At 40.1% G+C, this 20,264-nt stretch overlaps 1 protein-coding gene across 6 annotated transcripts in view; it reads left to right on the forward strand.

The window, feature by feature from the left end:
* Nucleotides 1-775: 775 nt before the first annotated feature.
* Nucleotides 776-20,264, forward strand: part of TPD52L1 (TPD52 like 1) — an 84,153-nt gene continuing 64,664 nt past the window's right edge. For 2 of the 6 annotated variants that reach the window (XM_016161341.2, XM_016161342.2), the window contains exon 1: nt 776-979. In XM_016161341.2, the coding sequence (XP_016016827.1) occupies nt 961-979 (19 nt within the window). In that variant the 5' untranslated portion in view covers nt 776-960. The remainder of the gene's footprint in view (nt 980-20,264) is intronic. The other 4 variants (XM_016161344.2, XM_016161345.2, XM_016161343.2 and 1 more) reach the window with 3 other exon arrangements.

A 20,264-nucleotide genomic window follows, 5' to 3' on the forward strand; every position in this document is an offset into this window, starting at 1 on the left:
GCTTCATCAACTTACAGAGATTCCTATGGGTTTGGGGTTAGAAAACATATATACATAGTTGATGCTTATTATTTGCAGATTCCATATTTGTGAATTTGTGTCCTCATTAAAATTTATTTATGACACCAAAATCAATACAGCTCTTTCATGGTCATCCCAGATATGGGCAGAGCCCTGAAAATTTTAAGCCGACAGATGCAGACAAGGCTAAGCTCTACCTTCTGGTTTCAGCTCTCAGACTGTAAACAAGGGTCCTTTTCACGGACCACAAATGAACCATTTTTGTGCTTTTGGTGTGGGGTGATTTTGCCATTTAAAATGGCTCCCAAGTATAATGCTGAAATGCTGTCTAGCGGCCTAGGGAGAAAATAGGTAAGTTTAAAAAGCTTAATAAGTTTCATTCAGGTATGAGCTATAATGCTGTATGTGGCGAGCTCAATGTTAATGAGTCAACAATGTTAAGTAAGGTGTCTTTAGGGAGAAACACATAAAACAAGGTTATATATTGATCAGTTGACAAAAACGTTGGGTCCACAGGATCAGAGTGGCCAAATTGTATTTCCACCTGGAGCAGTGGTTCAGTATTGTAAGACCCTCCCTTCCTTTCTCCCGTGGTATTTGCCCAAGTAAAGAGAATTCGGGGCCTACTCGATCTCGGTTAGGCATTTATTGGGCCGGAGCACGCGCCCTCACCCAGGAGTGGGCGCCTCTAACACGGAGTTACCGGCAGATGGCGCCCAGCGGTGGGCTCCTTCCCAGCGCAGTCTGGGCCAGGTGGACTGTAAGGGGCGGAGGTAACCAAAAGCGGCCAGTGGTGGCTGCCCGGTGGTTCCCCACCCCCTGTACGCAACGACAGGGTTGGGGCGCAGGCGGCTGGGCCAGCTGCGTCCTGAGCTCGGCACCGCTGTCTGCTTCTCTGCGAGCGCGGCCCCCGCTGCGTTCAGCCCGAAGTCGGCCACCATGGAGGCGCAGGCACAAGGTGAGTGGTCACTCGCCGATCGCCCTGAGGGTCAGCCCCGGGGCGCGCAGGAAGGTGTTTTTCGGTATCATCTAACTTCTCGGACAGAGTGGAGCGGTGCCATCTTCGCACGTCCGCAACTCTGCTCCTACCCGCGCCTGCGGGATAATTCCTGCTCCCCAAACTCAGGGTTTGCTGTGGGGCTGGGGACCAGTGAAGGAACCCCTAACTGGAGAGGCTCCTCCGCAGGAAATGCGCCCACGGAATGCTCTACCTCCTTTCCCCAGCCAGTTGCCCCAACCCTCCGGCCTCCTGAACCTCGCGGGTGCCCAAAGAACCTGTTGTGCAGGGTCGGGAATCCGCGTTCGTTCCTTTTCCCTCGGGGCAGTAGGGAGGAAGCTCTCTCTACTCTTCTAGCCCTAAGGGTGGGCTCGCGTCCTGCAGCTCCCAAGTTCTGGGCTGAGGGCGGCGCGCGCGGAGGTGGTGGCGCCGCGGAGACCCGGGTCTCCCGGATACGCGAGGGGCTTGCAGCGCGCGGATCGGCCTTCGCCAACCAGGAGAGCTTTGCCAGCACGCTGATCTCCCGCAGACCGACACGTGTGTCTCTGTTTCCCACGGAAGGGGATCGCCCTCAGCCTCCCCAGGCGGTCCTGTGCCCCCCTCGCCCCCTGGGAGGATGTGGAACACGAGACTGGGAGGACGAACTCCGACTCTGGTGTCTGTATTGGGAGCGACGCTAAGAAGGGATGGGTTGAGGAGTTCAGCTTTCTTCACCCTTTGAAACAATCATCACCACCTTTCTTCTACAGTATAGGAAATTCTATGATGGTTTTTAAGATAAAAGCCCGTTTAAAAAAAAGAAGAAGCGGTCCATGACCCTCTGAGTTCGCCCTCTAGGGGCAGAAGCGTCCTGAATGAGAGCGGTTTGGTTGGTGCACGGGCCTGGAGCCATCCAACAGGTTTGCTGCAAGGATTACAGTTGTCTGAACAGTGAAAACCAACTTTGTTTGTTCCATCAGCCAAGATTCTGTCCATAAAGCTTCTGCTTCCAGTCCCTCACCGCCCCCATTTTCTATATAAGAAAGGAAAAGTCAACCAAGGGCGGAGGTAGGGAGAGGGCATGCAGGTGTTGGTCAAATTCAAAAGCAGAGGTCGCCTGGAGTCCTCCTCTCCTGAATTGAAGCAGGTGGGAACAACACTGGAGCTTTCCAACCTGTCTTGGAAACTAGAATTATTTGGAGAGTTTTAAATACTGGCCATGGCTGATCCCAGACCAATGAAACTAGAATCTCTGGGGCCTGGGTATGGGTATATTTGAAAGCATCCCAGGTCATTCTATTGTTCAGTGAGCTGGAGAAAAACTACAGCAGGTAGACAATATTCATCTGAATCCTGAAGACACCTGAAACAACCTATTGGACTCACAGGTGTCATGGGTTTACCTGCGAGATTTACTTAACAAACAATGTAGTGTTTTCCTTTGCCAAGCTCTGTGCTAGGAGAAGCAAACAAACTTGATTTCTGCTTCCTGAACGAGGAAGAGACACAAATTAATTTGTTTGTTATCCGATGAATGTGAAATTGTTTATGATATGAAAAAGGGCCACATATTGCAGTGAGAACCTGAAAAACTTTCGACCTGGTAGGTGATAATCAAAATAATGAAGTTTATTTACTGTGTCTGCATTTCTCTTCTTTGTGCTGTACCTGTGTGTTGACTCATTTCTTCACAACAGTCCCATCAAGAAGGTAATGTTTCCATTCCCATTCTGCAGAGAAGAAACAGGTACAGGATGTAAATTCCTTGTAAATCAAGTAGGTAGTGAGTAGCAGAGTTGATGCTATGAATGCTCCTTTCCCAAAGCCTACCACTTTAGAGGAAAGATAAAGAAGTCTGCCTACTCTCTCCTGTCTTCTCTGCTGCTTCCCCTGCCCCTCATGACTAGTTGGAACCTGAGTGGGTGTGGGGGGACACATTTTTTTTGTCATTTAAGCAGCTGACATATTAAATTCTTTCAGAATAAAACTTTTCACAAAATATTTACAGAGAAAATCTTCATTTCACTTGGCATATTTTTTTTTCTGGCTAAATGAATTGTCTCTTAGATTCTGAGAGTCCTGTGTGTAAGTTTGTATCATCAGCACAATTTATTATAGAATATTTATAGTGTGGATGGCTTTTCTTTCTGCCTCTTAATCTAGAGAGAGGAAAGATGAGTGAGGTTAAGTAGGCAGCTGCTGATGACATGTCCCCTGTATTTTTCAGACCACCCAGGTGCTATGGACATTATTTGCATATATAGTTCAATAAATGAAGTAGTCTGTCCTAGAGACTTTTTCATAAGTGAAATTCTGCTAATATGTTGTTTGACTTTGTTAAACAAAAGATTACTTCCAGCAAAACAAAGCACATTCTGGGAAGTTGGTAGAACAGAAAATACAGAACTGGGATTATGAGCAGAGTGGTTCAATTAGGAGGGTCTGGAGAATAACGTGGAATCGAAACCCACAGGATGCCAGCATTCCCAGTTGCTTTCCTAGTATTAGAGAATTTTGCTTTAATATATTAGAGTAGCTATTTCCTGAAACGTGTCTGTCCTTTAAAATAAAAAGTTTCTGACCTTTTTAAACTATCTTTCTATATTTCATTTTCCTACAAAAGAACTTTTTGTCTTTCCTAATGTTTAAAGGACCATTTTCTCCCCCGCTTAACCCTTCTGGATATATTCAGGTGAATAACTATATTAGTTTCTCAGGAGTGCTATAACAAATTCCTACAAATTTGGTGGCTTAAAACAATAGAAACTAATTCTCTCATAGTTCTGGAGTCTAGAAGTCCAAAATCACTATCACTTGACCAAAATCAAGATATAAGCAGTACTTTGCTTCCTCTGGTTGCTTTAGAAAGAATCTACTCGTTGACCCTTCCAGCTTTTGGTGGCTGCTAATGGCATTCATTGACTATCATTCCAGTATCTGCCTCCATGGTCCTATTGCCTTCCCTGCTGTCTGTGACAAATCATCCTCTGCCTCCAGTTGCTAAGAACACTTATGATTTCATTTAGAGCTCACCTGGGTAATCCAAGATAATCTTCCTATCTCAAGATCCTTAATTTCGTCACATCTACAAAGACCCTTCTCTCATATAAGATACTATTTACAGGTTTCAGAGATTAGGACCTGATATCTTGGGGGCCATTTTTCAGCCTGCTACAGTAACTATTTTTTATATTCAGATATTCTACTGAGAAAGGTTGTCAGAAGTCCATGAATGACATAAAGTAGTAAATGCCAGATTAATCTTACCTGATTGCAAATTCCACTAAAGTAAAAATGACATATATACCTTACATTATACTTTGCTTACAGGACATTTATTTACCCTCATCTTGCTCCAGGAAGAACTTAGGGCATTTTATACAGTTATATGAAACACAGCAAGGCAATATAATTAAAAACAGAAGAAATAAGAATAAGAACAGAAAATGAAGCAAGGAGTGAAGTGCTAGAAAAATAAATAAAATTATATCCTTTTTATCAGTATTGCATGGAAAAGAAATTATTGCTTCATAAAGTGTGTTATTTTGTTATAAAACAATAAAAAAATTCCATAGCAACTGGCCAAGTCACTTTACATTGTAGGGATCAGATTCCCCAAAGAAAAATTTATTTTGTAAATTTTAGGCAATAGACGTAAACATCAAATAGTGGAAGCTAGGTGTTATACATTTTGTTGTATGAATTTTAAAAGTATTGTTAAAAACATTCTTCCTGTCTTCTACCTCCTATTGTTTTATTTTCCCTCCAAATAAAAGTTTTAATGTAGATAGTGATGTATACATAAGATGAAGTCAATCTTTGCAACAAACCATATACTATTGTTGCAATTAAAATTCTCATTAAATCTAATAATACGAATTATAGATATTATAGTATATGGAAACCTACTTTAAATTGCCTTCCCTAATGTGCATCTTGTTTTCTTGATATCCATGGTGGGCAGAATCTGAGAAGTTGCTTCAAAAAACTTAGAAGCAAGAGAGTCCATTTTTGTGGCCTATGTTAAGATTTGATACTTAGTGAGCTACAATAAATAATAAGGACTTCAACAAATATTGAGTCATTTAATAAATATTTAACTCAATATTTATTGATTACTGTAGTAATAGCAAATTTTCAACAAGCACTTAATATTGAGAAGTAGTACGAGATAATGGTTAAGGTTCCACAATTAAGGCAAACTGCCTGGATTTTAATCCTGCCATTATCACCATTAACATGACCCTGTGCAAGTTACTCGATCTCCCTAGGCCTTCGTTTTTCTACATGTAAAGTAAGGATAATAATAGGACCTAGATCATAGGATTGTAATGAGGATTTAATCAGTTAATACAAGCAAAATCCTTAAAGCAATGCCTAGTACATGGTAAGTATATATAAACATTTGCTTTTGATTTTAGTAGCATATGCCAAGAACTTTATATGTATTATCAAATCTTTATAATAGCACCATGAGATAGATATCATTACATTGAACACATTTATAGACAGGGAAACAAGGTCAGAAAAGTTAAGTGAAGAAGGCAGGATTCAACTCCAGGCCTATCTGAGTCCAGAATGTGAGCGCCACAACTATACAACACTGCCCCTCAATATGCACAGGGCAACATATGCCAATGGGAAACAAGGATGAATTTGGCATGGGTCACCTTCCTGGGGAGGGTAGCCAAGAAGAGTCATCCCTGCAGGTGATGACCCATAGAACTGACAAGATGCTGCATTTTATTCCCAGTGGAATTTGTAGAGTGCTAACATGCAAAATTAGAACAAATTCACATTGAGGATATTAATAATATTTTAGTATTTTTTTTAAATGTCAGATACCATGCTATGCACTTAAAAAATCACATTATTTAATAGATACAACAAAGTCATGAGGAAGGTGATGTTATTTTCATTTTACAGATGAGAAAACTGAATAACAGAGCAGTTACACAAGTTTCTCCAATTGTACAACTTGGACATGTTGGACCCCGCATTTGGAATCAGAGAATTTGACTTCATACCTTGAAATTTTAATTCCTATTCTATACTGTCTCAAATAAGTGTGCCTAGCAGTCAGGATGTAAAGTTGCAAATAATAGATTTTGTTTTACATTCCATATGGTCAAGGGGTTATTAAAGGGTAGAATTTATTTGCACTGTTTATCCCATGTACGGGCAGGGGCTGGGACTATGACTATGACCCAGAAGACCTGAGGTCTCTAAGAACGAGCCCCATAATACCACAAGTTCATGTATCCACAGCTTGCTGTTTTAGTTCTATTGTTGAAATGAAGAATCCTATAAAAGTCACACAACATGTGATCGTTTAAACCTGTATAGCATTTTACCACTAGCTGTAGGGAAAAACCAGTTCAAATATAAAGTGTTTCAAATATATTATTCCATTTGATATTCATCTGTATCCAGTAATCTCAGGACTTTGAAATAATTAAAAGGCATAGGATCTGCATGCTTGTTTCCAGAAGGTAGGATCTGTGCTCTTTAGATGCCAGTTGAAAGGACTAATAAATAATCTCAATGAATACCCATAAAAGAAAGATTTTTATAGTCTGATGACTATTATAATTACTTGTTTACGTAAATATGTTTTATTTACTTAGCCTCATTAAGTAAATAAATCATGTTAGCACAGTATCTACTTTAAGAAGGTACCTAGGGGGAACAATGGATAGTCAGAGGATTTGTCCCTAAGCTGCTGTAGCAATCTCTGTGTGAAATTTTTGTGGTCTAAAGTGGCAAATGAAGAAAAGGGGGCATCAGCCTCAGTCATCAGCCTGGCTTGCTCTACATGTGTGCAGATATCCACCATTTCTGCACTTTTGAAATGTCTCCAGCAACACTTTGAAGCCATCTTAAATTTACTTACTGAGTTGGTCGTAGTTAAGAACACATAAAGGATGACTCCATACTGTGGATTTTTCAAGGCTGTCATTCTGTTTTTCATTAAATATTTAAGAAATCAATTGTAATTTATTCAAAATATATGCATTAAATTAAGAATTGTCATGAATGCACCAGGGAAGGCAGGAGAATATTTTAATTAATTTAAGTTTGCTAAAAGGAAGCTTTGAGTCTTCAAGGAAAGATGAATTTTAAATAGTTCCTCACAGTGTCAGTGGTTTGTAAGTGTTGCATTTTGATGCAGAAGCAGTGAAATTCCCAGAGTAAAACCACAAATCTCTAAGAATACCCCTTCATCACCAACATATTGCTTTTTTCTCCAAAGACAAAAATCTGACACTTTGCTATTTGTGCTATAGCCAGATAACGTACCATACACTGAAAATGTATATATGCGTTATACCTCATTGCCAAACTTACCTTGCCAAAGGCTATTTGTACCTTACACAAGTTACGTGTTCTCTGATGTATGTCTAAACTATAGAATACTCCAATTCCTTGGAAATTGTAAAATGCATTTTTCTTATAATTAAAATTTTCTTTTGCCAATCACTAGCAAGAACCCTCATCAGGGCTCCTGGAAATGGACCTGATTCATTAAAAAGGAGAAGAGTCGAAATGGGGTGGGGGTGGGGGGTGGGGGTCTCTCTAGATCTCTCAATGTCAGAGTCTCTGGCTTTGTTTTTTTTTTTTTTTTCTCCCACTAATTGTTTCCCACTGCATATAAAAGAGCTGGCAGAAACAATAATGAGAGCTGAAAAAAATTGTTTATAAGCATTTTCCAACATTTCCACTGTTAAAATGGATTCATTTGTACATACAGACATCATAGAAAGATAGTTTCCCTTGAGAGTTAGGATGGGCCAGGAGGAAAATGGGGTCTTTGGCCCCATTATTCCGTTTAGCCACCCCAGGGCTCTAACTGGAAGTTTCAAAATATCTATGCTTCCCGCTCTTAGGAGATGTTCCATCAGGTTCCCATAGCCTGCTTTCAGTGAGACTGTACCTGAAAGAAGGTAGCACACTTTAAGGGTTAGAACTTGCATATTTTTTATTGCAACAGTTTAGAGAATCTGTATAAATAAGAACATACATGCAGAAATCTTTTGAAATATGATCCAGCCTTCTCTGATGATGATGCCCTGTGCTCTCCTCCATAGAGCTGGCCTCTGTCCTCAGATTTTTGTCTCCTTATCCCTTTCCCTATTATATATAGATGTTATATATGGTGACTGTATATGGAGGAGACATACTGGTCTCATGTAATAACCGAATTTGGGTTTCATTTGAATCGAGGAAAGAAAATTAGCTCTCTTTACAAAATAATTCTAGCGATCTGTTCTCAGTCCTCATCTTAGCTGAGCTACCAGCATCACTTAGCACGGTTGCTCATTACCTCCTTCTTGAAGCACTTTGTTCTCTTGGTTTCCAGGACACTGAACTTTTTTTCTCTTCCTTTTTCACAAGCCCTGCCTCAGTCTCCTATCTTACACTCCTATCTACACACTCTCTTAATGAGCTCCTCATTACTTGGGGCTTTGGATTTCATCCATCCACTGACAACTCCAAAATTCATTTTCCCCGTCTGTCCCTGGCCCCTCAACTTCAGATTGCCCACTTGCTATGTCTGCATAAAAGTCTAATAAACATCTTGAACTCAACGTGTCTAACACTGAACTTCTGCTCTCCTTCCTCTAAAATAGCCCTAATGGAAACTCCATCTCAAATGCAGAACCCCCAAACCTATCCACGGAACGATTTTTCTTGTTTGTTGTCCCCCCGCCCCCATCTTACCCCTGTCTGTCACACTAGCTCTACTTTCAAAACATACCTGGAGTTGAACAACTCCCCACACCTCTGCTTTTGTCCAGGGCACCACCATTTCTTTCCTGTACTTTCCTAGTTAATCTCCCTGCTTGGTCCCTGATCTATTCCCAGCACAGTAACCAGAGTGAGTGATCCTGTCAAAACATGTAGTATCATGCCACTCTTCCCTTCGAAACTCTACAACAACTAATCATTTCACCCAGAGTAAAGGGTGAAGTCCTTACAGTGGCTACAAGAGTGCTCTTCCCCTTGCGTGGTCTCTTCCCTTTACTCTCCCATTATTTCTCTGACCTCACCTCCTAATCTAATCTGCCTCAAAAGCTCTTCTTCAGTTACCTTCCTAGCCTGTGTTCTCATCCTCGTCCTCATCCTTGTTGCTAGCTAGTGTTACCTTTAGACCTGGCAACTGGACCCCTGTTGTTGGGAGACAGTTCTCCATGGGTCAGTCTCTCAGGTTCTGCATAACTGGTCTTCTGAGGAAAGACATTAACAGCTAATTTTCTCTAGATCATTCTCTTTTCCTAATTAAATTTATGGAGGTAACATTGGTTGGTAAAATTATATAAGTTTCAGGTATGCAATTTTATAATACATCTTCTGTATATTCCACTGTGTACTCACCGTCCAAAGTCTGGCCTCATTCCGTTTCCATATAGTTGACCCTTTTACCTTCTTCATCCTTTCCCCATCACCATTCCCCTCTGGTAATCACCCTAATGTCTGTTTTCTAAACAATCCTTTAAGGACGTTTGCATAACAGGCAGCCTTGGGAGGTAGAGACTATCTCGCTTAGAGGCAGATTGATTTACTGTCAGGATAATAAAGAGAAGGTCTCCCTCTGGATCAGATTTTGGGGCAGCCCCTATACTCTCCTGAAATATACCCTACTGTGTAAAGAGGCAACACCTAGCCTTCCTCATGTCGACCTTTTGGAGTTAGGGCTCAGGGAGCTGTTGCAACAATGTTATTATGGCTAGTGCTATTGCTGTGACTAGTTGTCTATTTTCTCTGACCGAAGAGTCGTGTGTCTTCAGCCAGCATCCATGAAACCATCAGGCTCATTTGTTTGCTTGGAAGTAGGGTAAAATCTGACCCTTCACAATTCTTGACATTTGTTCTGAGCCTTTACAGGGCCCTGTTCTAGCCACCTTCTGTCTGAGCCTTGTCCAGAATTAGTCAATCTATAGGTCTACCTAGAACCTATGCCTCCTCTTCTAGACCATTAACCTGGATACCTGGGACTCCAGAATTCTCTGCTCAAACAGCTCTCAGTGTGTCACTGGGCTTGCATGTGCCTTCCAAGGACAGATCATGCTGCCAGCATGCCATTCCTAATCCTGAGAAACTAAGAGCTGGCTCTGGGGGATGGCAGTGGGATGAGCTCAGATATCCAGGCTAGAGTACTGGTTCTCAGAGTGTAATCCCTTGACCAGCACCATCAGCTTCACCTGAGAACTAGTTAGAAATGCAAATTCTTAAGCCCTACCCTAGAGCTCCTGAATAGGAAACTTTGTGGGTGGGCCATCTGTGTTTTAACATACACTTCAGATGATTCTGGTGTACACCCATCTTTGAGGATGCTGATGTTAACTCGAGGGGCTAGGTTGTCCATGTGCCTATGCCTGAAGCCCCTGTTGGTGTTTATGGTGGAGAGACCCTACGGTGATCCTGGTGATTTCTGACTTCTGGTATTCACCGCTTCTTATAATCCCTCCCCCTAGATTTTGGGCAGGACCTGTGGCTTCTAACAGAATATGACAGACAGGAGGGGATGTTACTCCCTTGATTATGTATGTTCGAAAGACTGTCTTAGCAGACTGGAGCCCAAACTCCTTGTAGGTTGACAAAGTAGCTGTGTTCGAAAATCCCACATGGCGTTTTCTAGGACCCGAGAAAGGCAGCAAAAACCTGGAGCCTTCATTTTTATAGCTGTCAGGAAATGAATTCTGCCAACCACCTGAGTGACCCTTGAGGCAGATTCTCCCTGAGTTAGTCCTGTAGGTGAGAATACAGCCCGGCTGACACCTTGATTGCAGCTTTGTGAGACTCTGAGATAGGACCCAGAAAGCTTCTAACCCACAGAAACTGCTATTCTGTGTATTGCTTCAAGCTGAGAACCCTATGATAATTTGTGATCCAGCAGCAGCAGATAACTGACACCTCGTGGGATCTGTGTGGGAAGGAAGGATGGGCTGTGTGCCTAGCTTTATGTTCTCGCCTTGAGCCCTGCAGATGTCAGTGATGATCTGTGCTGGCTTCTCTGTGTAAAGTTCACCTTGCCTGCGTACCACACACACAAACACTTAATATTTCCTTTTCCTGCTCTCTCTCTCTCTCTCTCTCTCTCTCTCTCTCGCAGCTTTCCCCCTCTCTTATGCTATATATTTTACCTGATTTATTTTGTTCTCTCTTCCCAGCTCTTCTAAATGTAAGTTCCATGAAACAAAGATATTTTACTGTGTTGGTCACTGCTTAATCTCCAACACCTAGAGCTTACACATAGTAGGGGTTCAATTAAAGTTTATTAAGTTAATGAACTAAACTACAATCTTTTTAAAAGTCTATTGGTTCCTTGTTAACGCTCCATTGAAACAATAGGCTCTTCTTACTGTCTTAGTTCAGAATCAGATAATTTTATGAATGGTAAAAATAAATGTGAAGGAAATAATTGAAGCAAAGTAGTTAAATAAGTGAAAAAAAAATGAGTGCTATACCCTATGTTTCTCCCCATGTAAAAGAACTAATTAACCCTGGGTTTGCCATTCTTTCTAACAAGACCAGCATCTATCTACGAATATCACCATTAAATCTAACACTGACTTTCTATGAGCAGGTATCCTCCTACTTCGTGCAGCCTGGCTGCTGTGTGTGTGTGTATGTTGATGTGAGCACGTGCTCACAGGAGGAAGACAGAGTCCACCTTCCCCTTTAGCCCATGTTCTGTTCTCCTCTCTTCCCTTAATTTTAAGGCTGTACCAGCTCAGTCATTTGAGCCAAAGGACTTTCCACTTGAGTCAAACACATGGTCCAAGGAACAATTTGTAGAGGGCCTTGGCTCTTTTCTTCTATGTAAACCTAAAATTTTCTCTGGGTTGTTAGATATTCTCTGTTGTTTTTGTCATTTGTCTTTTGATCAAACTCTTTTGGGAGGCAACTTGATGCAGAAGAGGGTACTAGATGGGGAGCCAAGGGGCCTGAGTTCTGATCTCAACTTTGTCATCACCCTGTCACTCACCTTTTGGGTCCTTTGTTTGCTCACTTCTTACCTGAGAGGGTTGGATCAGATGCCCTTTGAGATCCTGATTAGCTCATTCTTAAGAGACTTGTTCAAATTACTTCAATACATGTTGCTTTAAAAAAAAAAAAAAAAAAAAAAGCTTCTGTTTTATATCTAAAACAACTGTTCCCTAAACTATGTTTGATTTTCTATGTTGAAAGTTTGCAGCCAATTAGATATTTTCATTTTCTAATGCAGTGGCTAAAATTTTATTCTGGATGCTGGTGCTTCTCATTTAGAGAATGACCATATAGCCACATAAGCGATTTCTCCAAACTAAGGAAATGATTGTGGTTATATGGGGAAAAGTCACAAGGAGTAAAGGTTCTATCATTTAAAGAGACTCTAGCCTCATGGTGAAGAGCATGGATGTTGTCACAAAGATTTGGATTCATGGCCCAGTTTGGTCACTGCTTAGCTATGTGACCTTTTAAACTTATTATCCAGGTCTCACTTTGCTCATCTACAAAATAACGAAGGTGGTAGCCACCTAGTGGGTTTTGTGAAATTGAGTGGGATGATGTGTGTATAAAGCTAGGATACTATTGCAACAATTAAATGGGAAGGTGAGGTTCATTTATTAATTTCTCGTACACATGAACTGAGCACTCCTTGTGAGGAGTGAAAGAACCAAAGCCCTTTATTTGTGAGTTTACCACACGATTTTTGCTGTAATAGTTAGGTGTTAAGCTAATACATTCTTTGGATTTTGTATACCACCTACCACATTGTTAAAAATAACTTTCTGGAGCTAAGGAAAGATGAGTAGGTTGAAGATAGAAATAAATCTATAAGTTGAGGGAAACTCGGACATCTGGCCCACATACAAAGTTCTTTTTTGAAGCGTAAATTTTACCTACTAAAGCATACTGAAAATTTGTTATCAGGAGGATATTTTAAATGGTTTTCTTTTGATCCTTCTTTATTAACTTAGATGAAAGCTTAAACAAATGCAGACATACAAAACAATGTTCATTATTTGAACACGTTCTGAGAATGAACAGGTAAATTTTTTGCTTATGTTTCCAGTACTTCTCTCACAATAATTTAATAAATCATTGAGAAGAATGCCGGGAGTGCTTATCTTTTCAGTCAGCAGATCTTATTTCTAGTCTTTGTGGCTGAGTTGTAGCTTATTTCAGTGCAGCCTTGCTGAAGGAATGCAAAGCCAGTGGAGAAAGGTGTGTATTCTGGATGGCAGGGCTTTGAAGATCCTGATGTCAGTTGCTTAGCAGCATGTTTGAGATTTCTGAGTCTTCTGAAAGCTTCTAAGGACAAATGTAGATTTCTGCTCTTGCTATTTTAAACTTTTTTTTTTAAAGACAAATAAAAACTCGTAGTATGTGTATGGATATATACATGTATACATTACATACATATGTGACCCCACCTTTGTCTTTCCCCTTTACTCTGCTTTGTTTTTCTTCATAGCACTGTGTTATTTTGTATTATGCATAGTTATTTGTTGTCTTTTTCCCCCAATGAGCATCTAAGCTCCTCAAAGGCAGGGACTTTGACCTTTTTCTTTATTGCCACATCCCCTGTGTCTAGAAATGACTGATTCATAGAAAGCACTCATAAATACTTGTGAGGAAAAATGATGGATGGATGAATGAATGAATGAATGAATGAATAATATTGAGTAAATAACATCATCCTTGACCCTAGGAGGGTATGATGGGGGATGCACCTATCAACTTTGATAAGAAATGAATAGGTTTTTAAAAAAATTTTATTATAGCTTATCACAGAAGCTCCCCAAATTAAAGAAATGCTAGAGTGATGGTAAGAGCTCTCAATAGTCCTCCCTTGTCATTTAATGTCATTCCCAAGTGGTAATCGGAAAGATGACATGAAGCTTAGGAATGGGCTATTTCAACATAAAGATAGAAGCTGGGGTAAAACTAAAGTACTCTTTTTAAGAAAAAGAGAGTGGGAAGTGGGGAAGAAATGGCCCCTAGAGACTGAGTCCTGGAGAAGACAGAAAGAGAGGGAGAGAGAACGGAGATGCCTGGAGGCTGAGGAGGGACCCAGGAAATGCTATAAACATTTAGTTCCCCTATGAGATCTTTAGTCATTCTGCATTGTTATTTAAATGTTTTGTGTGTGTGAGAATAGAGTTTTGTTGTGGGACAGCTTAAAAGAAAAGAGGTCACTAGATACCTGGTGTCTATTTTACAAAGAAATGGGTATTCATTTTCTCACAATCTCCATTAAGCAAATACTGAACAAATACTTAGATTATCAGTGTGAGATGTGCAAATGAACGATGTGCTTTGGGTGCTCATGTTTTTCTAGCTGTCTAGGTATGGAGGTTCCAACAAGGCAGATGAGGGATGAAGAGAGAGCTGCAGTCCACAGGCATGGAGAGTGGTTTGCCTGGGTAGCTGATTTTCAGTACATTCGAAAACCTTGGATCAGTAACACCTGTTCAAATTATTTCAACTGGACAGATGAAAGTCTCATTTATAGAAATAAAAGCTACAATAATTTGGTGGCATTTTCTTCTTTAATATACACGGGGCCTGCTCTGATTAGCTAGTATAGAGATTTATGAGAAAGTATGCCCATATTCTTGTGTTGCTTAAAAACAATATTCTGTGTGCTACACATTGTTATTGAACTAAACTTGAAAAACCAATATTTCCTTCCCTCAGTGTGCTACCTCCCCCAAGTCCTCACTGATAGCCTGCGAGGGTTTGAAATATTGATGAATAGAAATTTATTAATCTCTAATTTTCACCGACCCTTCAGTAGAGAGTATTTTTAGCTTTGTTCAGAATTTAGGGCAGAGGAAATCTTTTACAGAAGTAACAAATTATCTGAGTATTTTTTTCATTTTCAAAGAGCTCAAGATGGATTCTGTAACATTATATTTGCGTCATCCTGAGCCTTACACTAATGAAGTAATATAAGCTAATTTTTAAGTAAGCTGTCAAGAAATTGCTGTGTAATTTAAAAGTGTATTCTTATAAAATCTAATCTTAATACGAAGAGATATAATTTTGATAATCAATTGCTTATTTAGGTTCTATGCAAATACTGTTGTGCTATGAAACTATCTCTGACATCCTAGCAGATACAGTAAATGCTGCTACTAATACATTAGCTTTCTGGGTTATGACATATATTTATCAACATGCTGGTGAAGTCCTCTCTTTATGAGACTCGATGCCTAGCTCACTACTGGACATTTTCTCTTGACTCCTCTTTTTCCAAACCCGCTTTCTACTTTCCCGTGTTAGAGCTTACGCTCCGGTGGTTTTGTTCACCTCAAATACTGTTCCCCTCCTTTGAACTTGTCAGATCCCACCCAGCTACTAATGAGCTCCTGATTTTCCCACTGGAAGTAATCCTCCTGTTTTCTCTGCTCCCACAGCATTTCGAATCTGTTTTATGTCCTTAAGGAACAGCATCATAATTTAGAGTTGGGAGAGATTTAATAAATGATCTCATGCAGTCTCCTCATTTTGTAGATGAAAGCACTCCAAGACATCAGGGGATTTGCCTAGGCTGGTTTCTTACAAGTGGAGGCACTAGAATAAGAACTTTTTCTGCCTTGCAGCCCTGTGAACTTTTCTCTGCGCTGTGCAGCCTTTCACCTATAGCATATTGTGGCCGTGTGTACCTTTGTCCTGTTAAAAAGACTATTTGGAGGTTTATTTTTAATTTAAAAGTTAACATTTTATTTATTAAAGTCAGGTTCAGAAAACTTACACTTTTAAGTTCAGCTTCAAATTTATTCTATTTATAAAATTGGCAAATGTTAATACTCTTAAAGGAACTTTGGATAGCATGGTATTCAAATAGGATATCAACTGATACAAAAATTTAGCTGGTATACTCAATTTCATATTTAAGCACTTTAATTTTCTAATTGGCCAACCTTCCCAAGTACTAAAAGCTTATAAATCTAAACATTAAATATGTAAATATAACAACTCTGAAATTTTCTTAAGTGTTCTGTTATCACTTACAAACTTAGTAGGATTTCCTTCTATAATGACATTTAATTCGATTACCTGATTAAACATTTAATATTGTAATTATGTCTGATAGTCTCTCAGTAGACCACATTCTCTAAAACATAATATAAAATATCAAATATTCAGATGCCTTCCTACAAAATACTAGTTCTACGGTTTTGGATTTATTAATTTTTCATTTATTGCTTTATTCAATAATTATCTAAAATATCTATATGCCAAGCACTGTTCTAGACTCCAGGAAAAAACATAAGCAACCAAAATGAAAATTTCTGTCCTCAGGAAGTTCATACTCTAGAGAAGAGGCAAAAAGCAAACAACAAACTAATAAAAGACTTGGTATACTTGATGTTGGCAAATGCTAAGGAAAACAATAAGTTGATGAAGGGGTTTTGTGAAATGGGGGGTGGTGGTGGAGTAGTTGTAGATGATTCTACATCTTTCTGGCATTGATACTCTGCACAGAGACTTGATCAGTTAACAGAACTAAGTTTGCAGAAGACAGGGGTAGCTTTCTGAGTACACTGGAGCCTGCATAAGGACCAGAGATTTGGGCTGGGACTAGTTTTTCACCGGCGACTCTGGTGAATACTTTGAAATTTAACTTGCTGTGTCCACCACTCCATGACTTCTAAAGGGAAAACTGCACCCTCCCACACCACTTGATTGGATTTTATATTTCTTTGGCTCTTACAAAATATAAACATACTTTCCACCCAACTGTAAAGACCTTTGATGCAACACTGAAGTCCTTCATATTCTTCTGACCACTCAATCTTAACAGACATATCTGACTGAATTCCAGGCATCCCTGGTAGTTTTGTCCTCCACTTTGAACATAACTTCCTGAGTCACTTTCCTGATCAATTTAGTTCTCCAGAAGACAGTGAAATTCAAGAGGAAACACACCATGCCTTCGCTCTGTTTTGTTGCTTGTTCATCATTGTGTACTGTAGAGCAGGAATCCCCAACCTCTCCCCCCCGCCCCACCCCCCCCCCAAGCTGCAAACCAGTACTGGTACTGTGGCCTGTTAGGAACCAGGCAGCACAGCAGGAGGTGAGCAGCAGGTGCAGGAGCTAGCAAAGCTTCTTCTGTATTTGCAGCTGCTTCCCAGCACTAACATCACTGCCTCAGCTCCTCCTCAGATCATCGGGTATTAGATTTTCACAGGAGCACTGATTCCTGCTGCCAAAAAGGTTGGGGACCACTGCTGTAGAGCACAATGGGTTACCCAAGTAGACCCTCAGCATATGTTGTTTAAGGCAGGACAGTGCAGCCCAAAGACATAGGGTCATCCCACTCAGCCTCCTGGTTGCAGACAACTGCTCAGAGATTGTATCCTTCAATTGTTAGAGTTATTATAACAATTTCCATGTGCCTCAAAGCACTTTGTAAACTAAGAACCAATGTATGAATGCTAATTTTCCTTAGTATTAGTAGTTGATTTTTTTTTTATTCTTGCAAAATATTTTACAAGCAGATCATCTTTTTCCCTTTTTATATAGGATTTATGACGTGAGTTGTACTATTTTATTTTTACAGTGTTGATAATTTTATAGTATGTGATATATATGTAAGGCATAAATTCTTTTCACAGAATGACTTCAGTGTAGCAGAATGATCATTTTTCTTCCTTTATTTTCACTCTGTGGTACTAACTTCTTTTTTCTATTCCTTCAATGAACCTACTCTGAATACCAGTGATCTTTTTTATGGGTGGAAATGTTGAGAAGGCAGCTGTTGTTTAAAGTGAGTCTTTTCTGCTCTCATGCATGATGCCATTGTTAGAGCATTCTAAGATAAGTTCAGAGACGGTGTTTAAGAGAGGATTATGTCGCTCTGGGGAGTGGCATCTCATGGGCAATCTGGTTAATAGGGGTTGTTTGAAAGCCATTTCAACAAAGAAAGTCGCTTTCTCCTTGGAGTCTGAGCTCACCTGAATCTACCACCAGAGAGAATCCTGATGCCGCCTTGTCATCACCTTTAACCCACAGCTCTGGTTGCCGCTGTTATTCTCTCATGTGGGTAACTGTTACACTCAGAGTCTTGGGAATCATCGAATGCCTCAGTTTCCCTCTGTCCTTTAAAATAACTGCTGTGTAAGCCCTTTTACTTTTATGTAATTATTAGTTCAGCATATATGACATTGTAAGCCAATTTGACTTTATGGAGTGAAGATTGAAGGGAGGGAAGAAAAGAACAGAAAGTCAGGCTTGTACTATTACATTTTCAAAGGCAGATTTATTTGAGAGTGAGTCTCTTCTCAGAATTACCTACCACCTGCTGTGGGTAATTGGACACAGTGTCAAGCATAGCTTATAACCTTTCTTGATTGAGCAACATTTTACTTTAACCTTGAAGATCCTGAAATTACTGAATTACTAACACATTAGAGTTTGCGAATTAAATGTGGTATGTAACGTTTTAACTAAATAAAGAAAGGTGTGTGTGTGTGTGTGTGTGTGTGTGTGTGTGTGTGTGTTCAGCTGTTTCTTGATTGGAGAACACAAAGGAGAGTTTTAATTCCCCCCATTACCCCATTCTGGAAAATTCAGCTTTCAGTTGAAAACACGAATTAGGACTGTTTAACATCTATATAAAACACTGTTCCCTGGTCCTTCAAATGATACATTCAGGTGTCAACAATGTTTTCTATTTGCTTCCTCAGAGTTCTTTTAAATAAAAGAACAGAATCACACCAGCTTCCTGCTTTGAGGGCCCACAGAATCACAGTGAAATGATTTGTTATTACCATAGCCCTTTATATTTGCTGAATGCTTTTCAGTACATCTAATTGTGAGTATTCACAGTACTTTCTTGTGGTGTGAAGGAGGCTGGCGTTGTTCTTGTGCGGATTACAAAGCTGGAACCATACGAGGGGAAAACTTGATGGTTTAAAGTAATCTTAGAAGTTGGATCCAAGCCTACTGTTTGTTTTCCTCTCTAAGATCTAGAAAGATGAAGAAACTGATGGCAATGAGCGAAGTAATGAATATGATGTCATAATTATAATCTATAATTAATTTATAGCAATTAATTAGCAAACTTGACAATATGTGATCTATATGATTAGCATAAGTGACAACGCCAAGACCGAGAGAACTAAATAACAGACCTATCTAAGAAACTCAAGAAATATTTTGGCCAGGGTACAACAAAGAACTAAGGCAGTTGGGGAGTTTAGCTTTAGTGTCGAGGCAAATTAGGTATTTTACCTTATCATATACATGCTGTCTGTTTTCTAGAGAAAAAAGAGGGAACCAAACTGAGACTTAACTAGTATCTTAGGATTTAAATATCAGACAATGATTAGGTAAAGAATTTAGGTGTTTTATACTAGCACATAAGACAGGCCTAGATAGAAGCATATGTTATGATAACATTTATTTACTGACAAACATTTGCCGAATTCTTCTGTGTGCTAGGCAGTGTACAGACTCTGGGGAGATAGTGATGGACTAGAATGGGTGCTAAGGTGTATCAGCACAGATAACTGTAAACATCCAGGCCTTCTCAGTTTACCTTGGCATGGTGTGCGCCATAGGCCTTTGGGCAGTTTTTCTCTTCTCTCAGGTTGTCAAAGTCCAGGATTTTCCAGGAGAACTGGAATAAGTCAATATTGGATAGACCATTGATTCCAGGCTCTAAGGGGTCCCTGGGACATTAGGGAGATTCTGAGCAGTTGAATTTCATTTGGAAAGTTGGCTTTGGACTGCCTTTCCCCTGGCGGTCCCTGTCGAAATCATCCCTTTGGGCAACCCCTAGGATACTTCTGGCTTTAGAAAGGCACTGAGGTGCTTCTTTGCAGCTGTACTTTCTAGAAGCCAATTAAGCATAAAGACCAAGAGTCCCTGCGAAGGCAGGGAGTCACTGCCGGGGGCCTTTATTAACCAGTATTTGTGTATGTTACGTGACTAGGCATTATACAAAACAATTTAAACAGCAACTGTGCATTCTGTAAGGCAGATGTGCAAACACAAAAGCATACAGAAGCACAGGGGAAGTATGTAAACCCTAACCAACTGCAAGGTGCTGTGTTACTTTTGACCACGTATAAACACAAGCTGCCTTTTTGGGGAGTCGTGAGCTGAAGTCGTGAGCAAAGTATTATAGGATTTGCATTTTTAGAGGGAGTAAGGTGGAAAGAAGTGGCTCACTCTATAACAGTCAGGAGACAATTGTTGAGGGGGCGGTTTTTGAGAGTTGGTTGAAGGTAGAAAGAAAGGAAATCTGCCATCTGAATGTGTG

Source organism: Rousettus aegyptiacus, unplaced genomic scaffold (genome assembly GCF_014176215.1).
Source record: "Rousettus aegyptiacus isolate mRouAeg1 unplaced genomic scaffold, mRouAeg1.p scaffold_m13_p_1, whole genome shotgun sequence".
Lineage (NCBI taxonomy): Eukaryota > Metazoa > Chordata > Mammalia > Chiroptera > Pteropodidae > Rousettus > Rousettus aegyptiacus.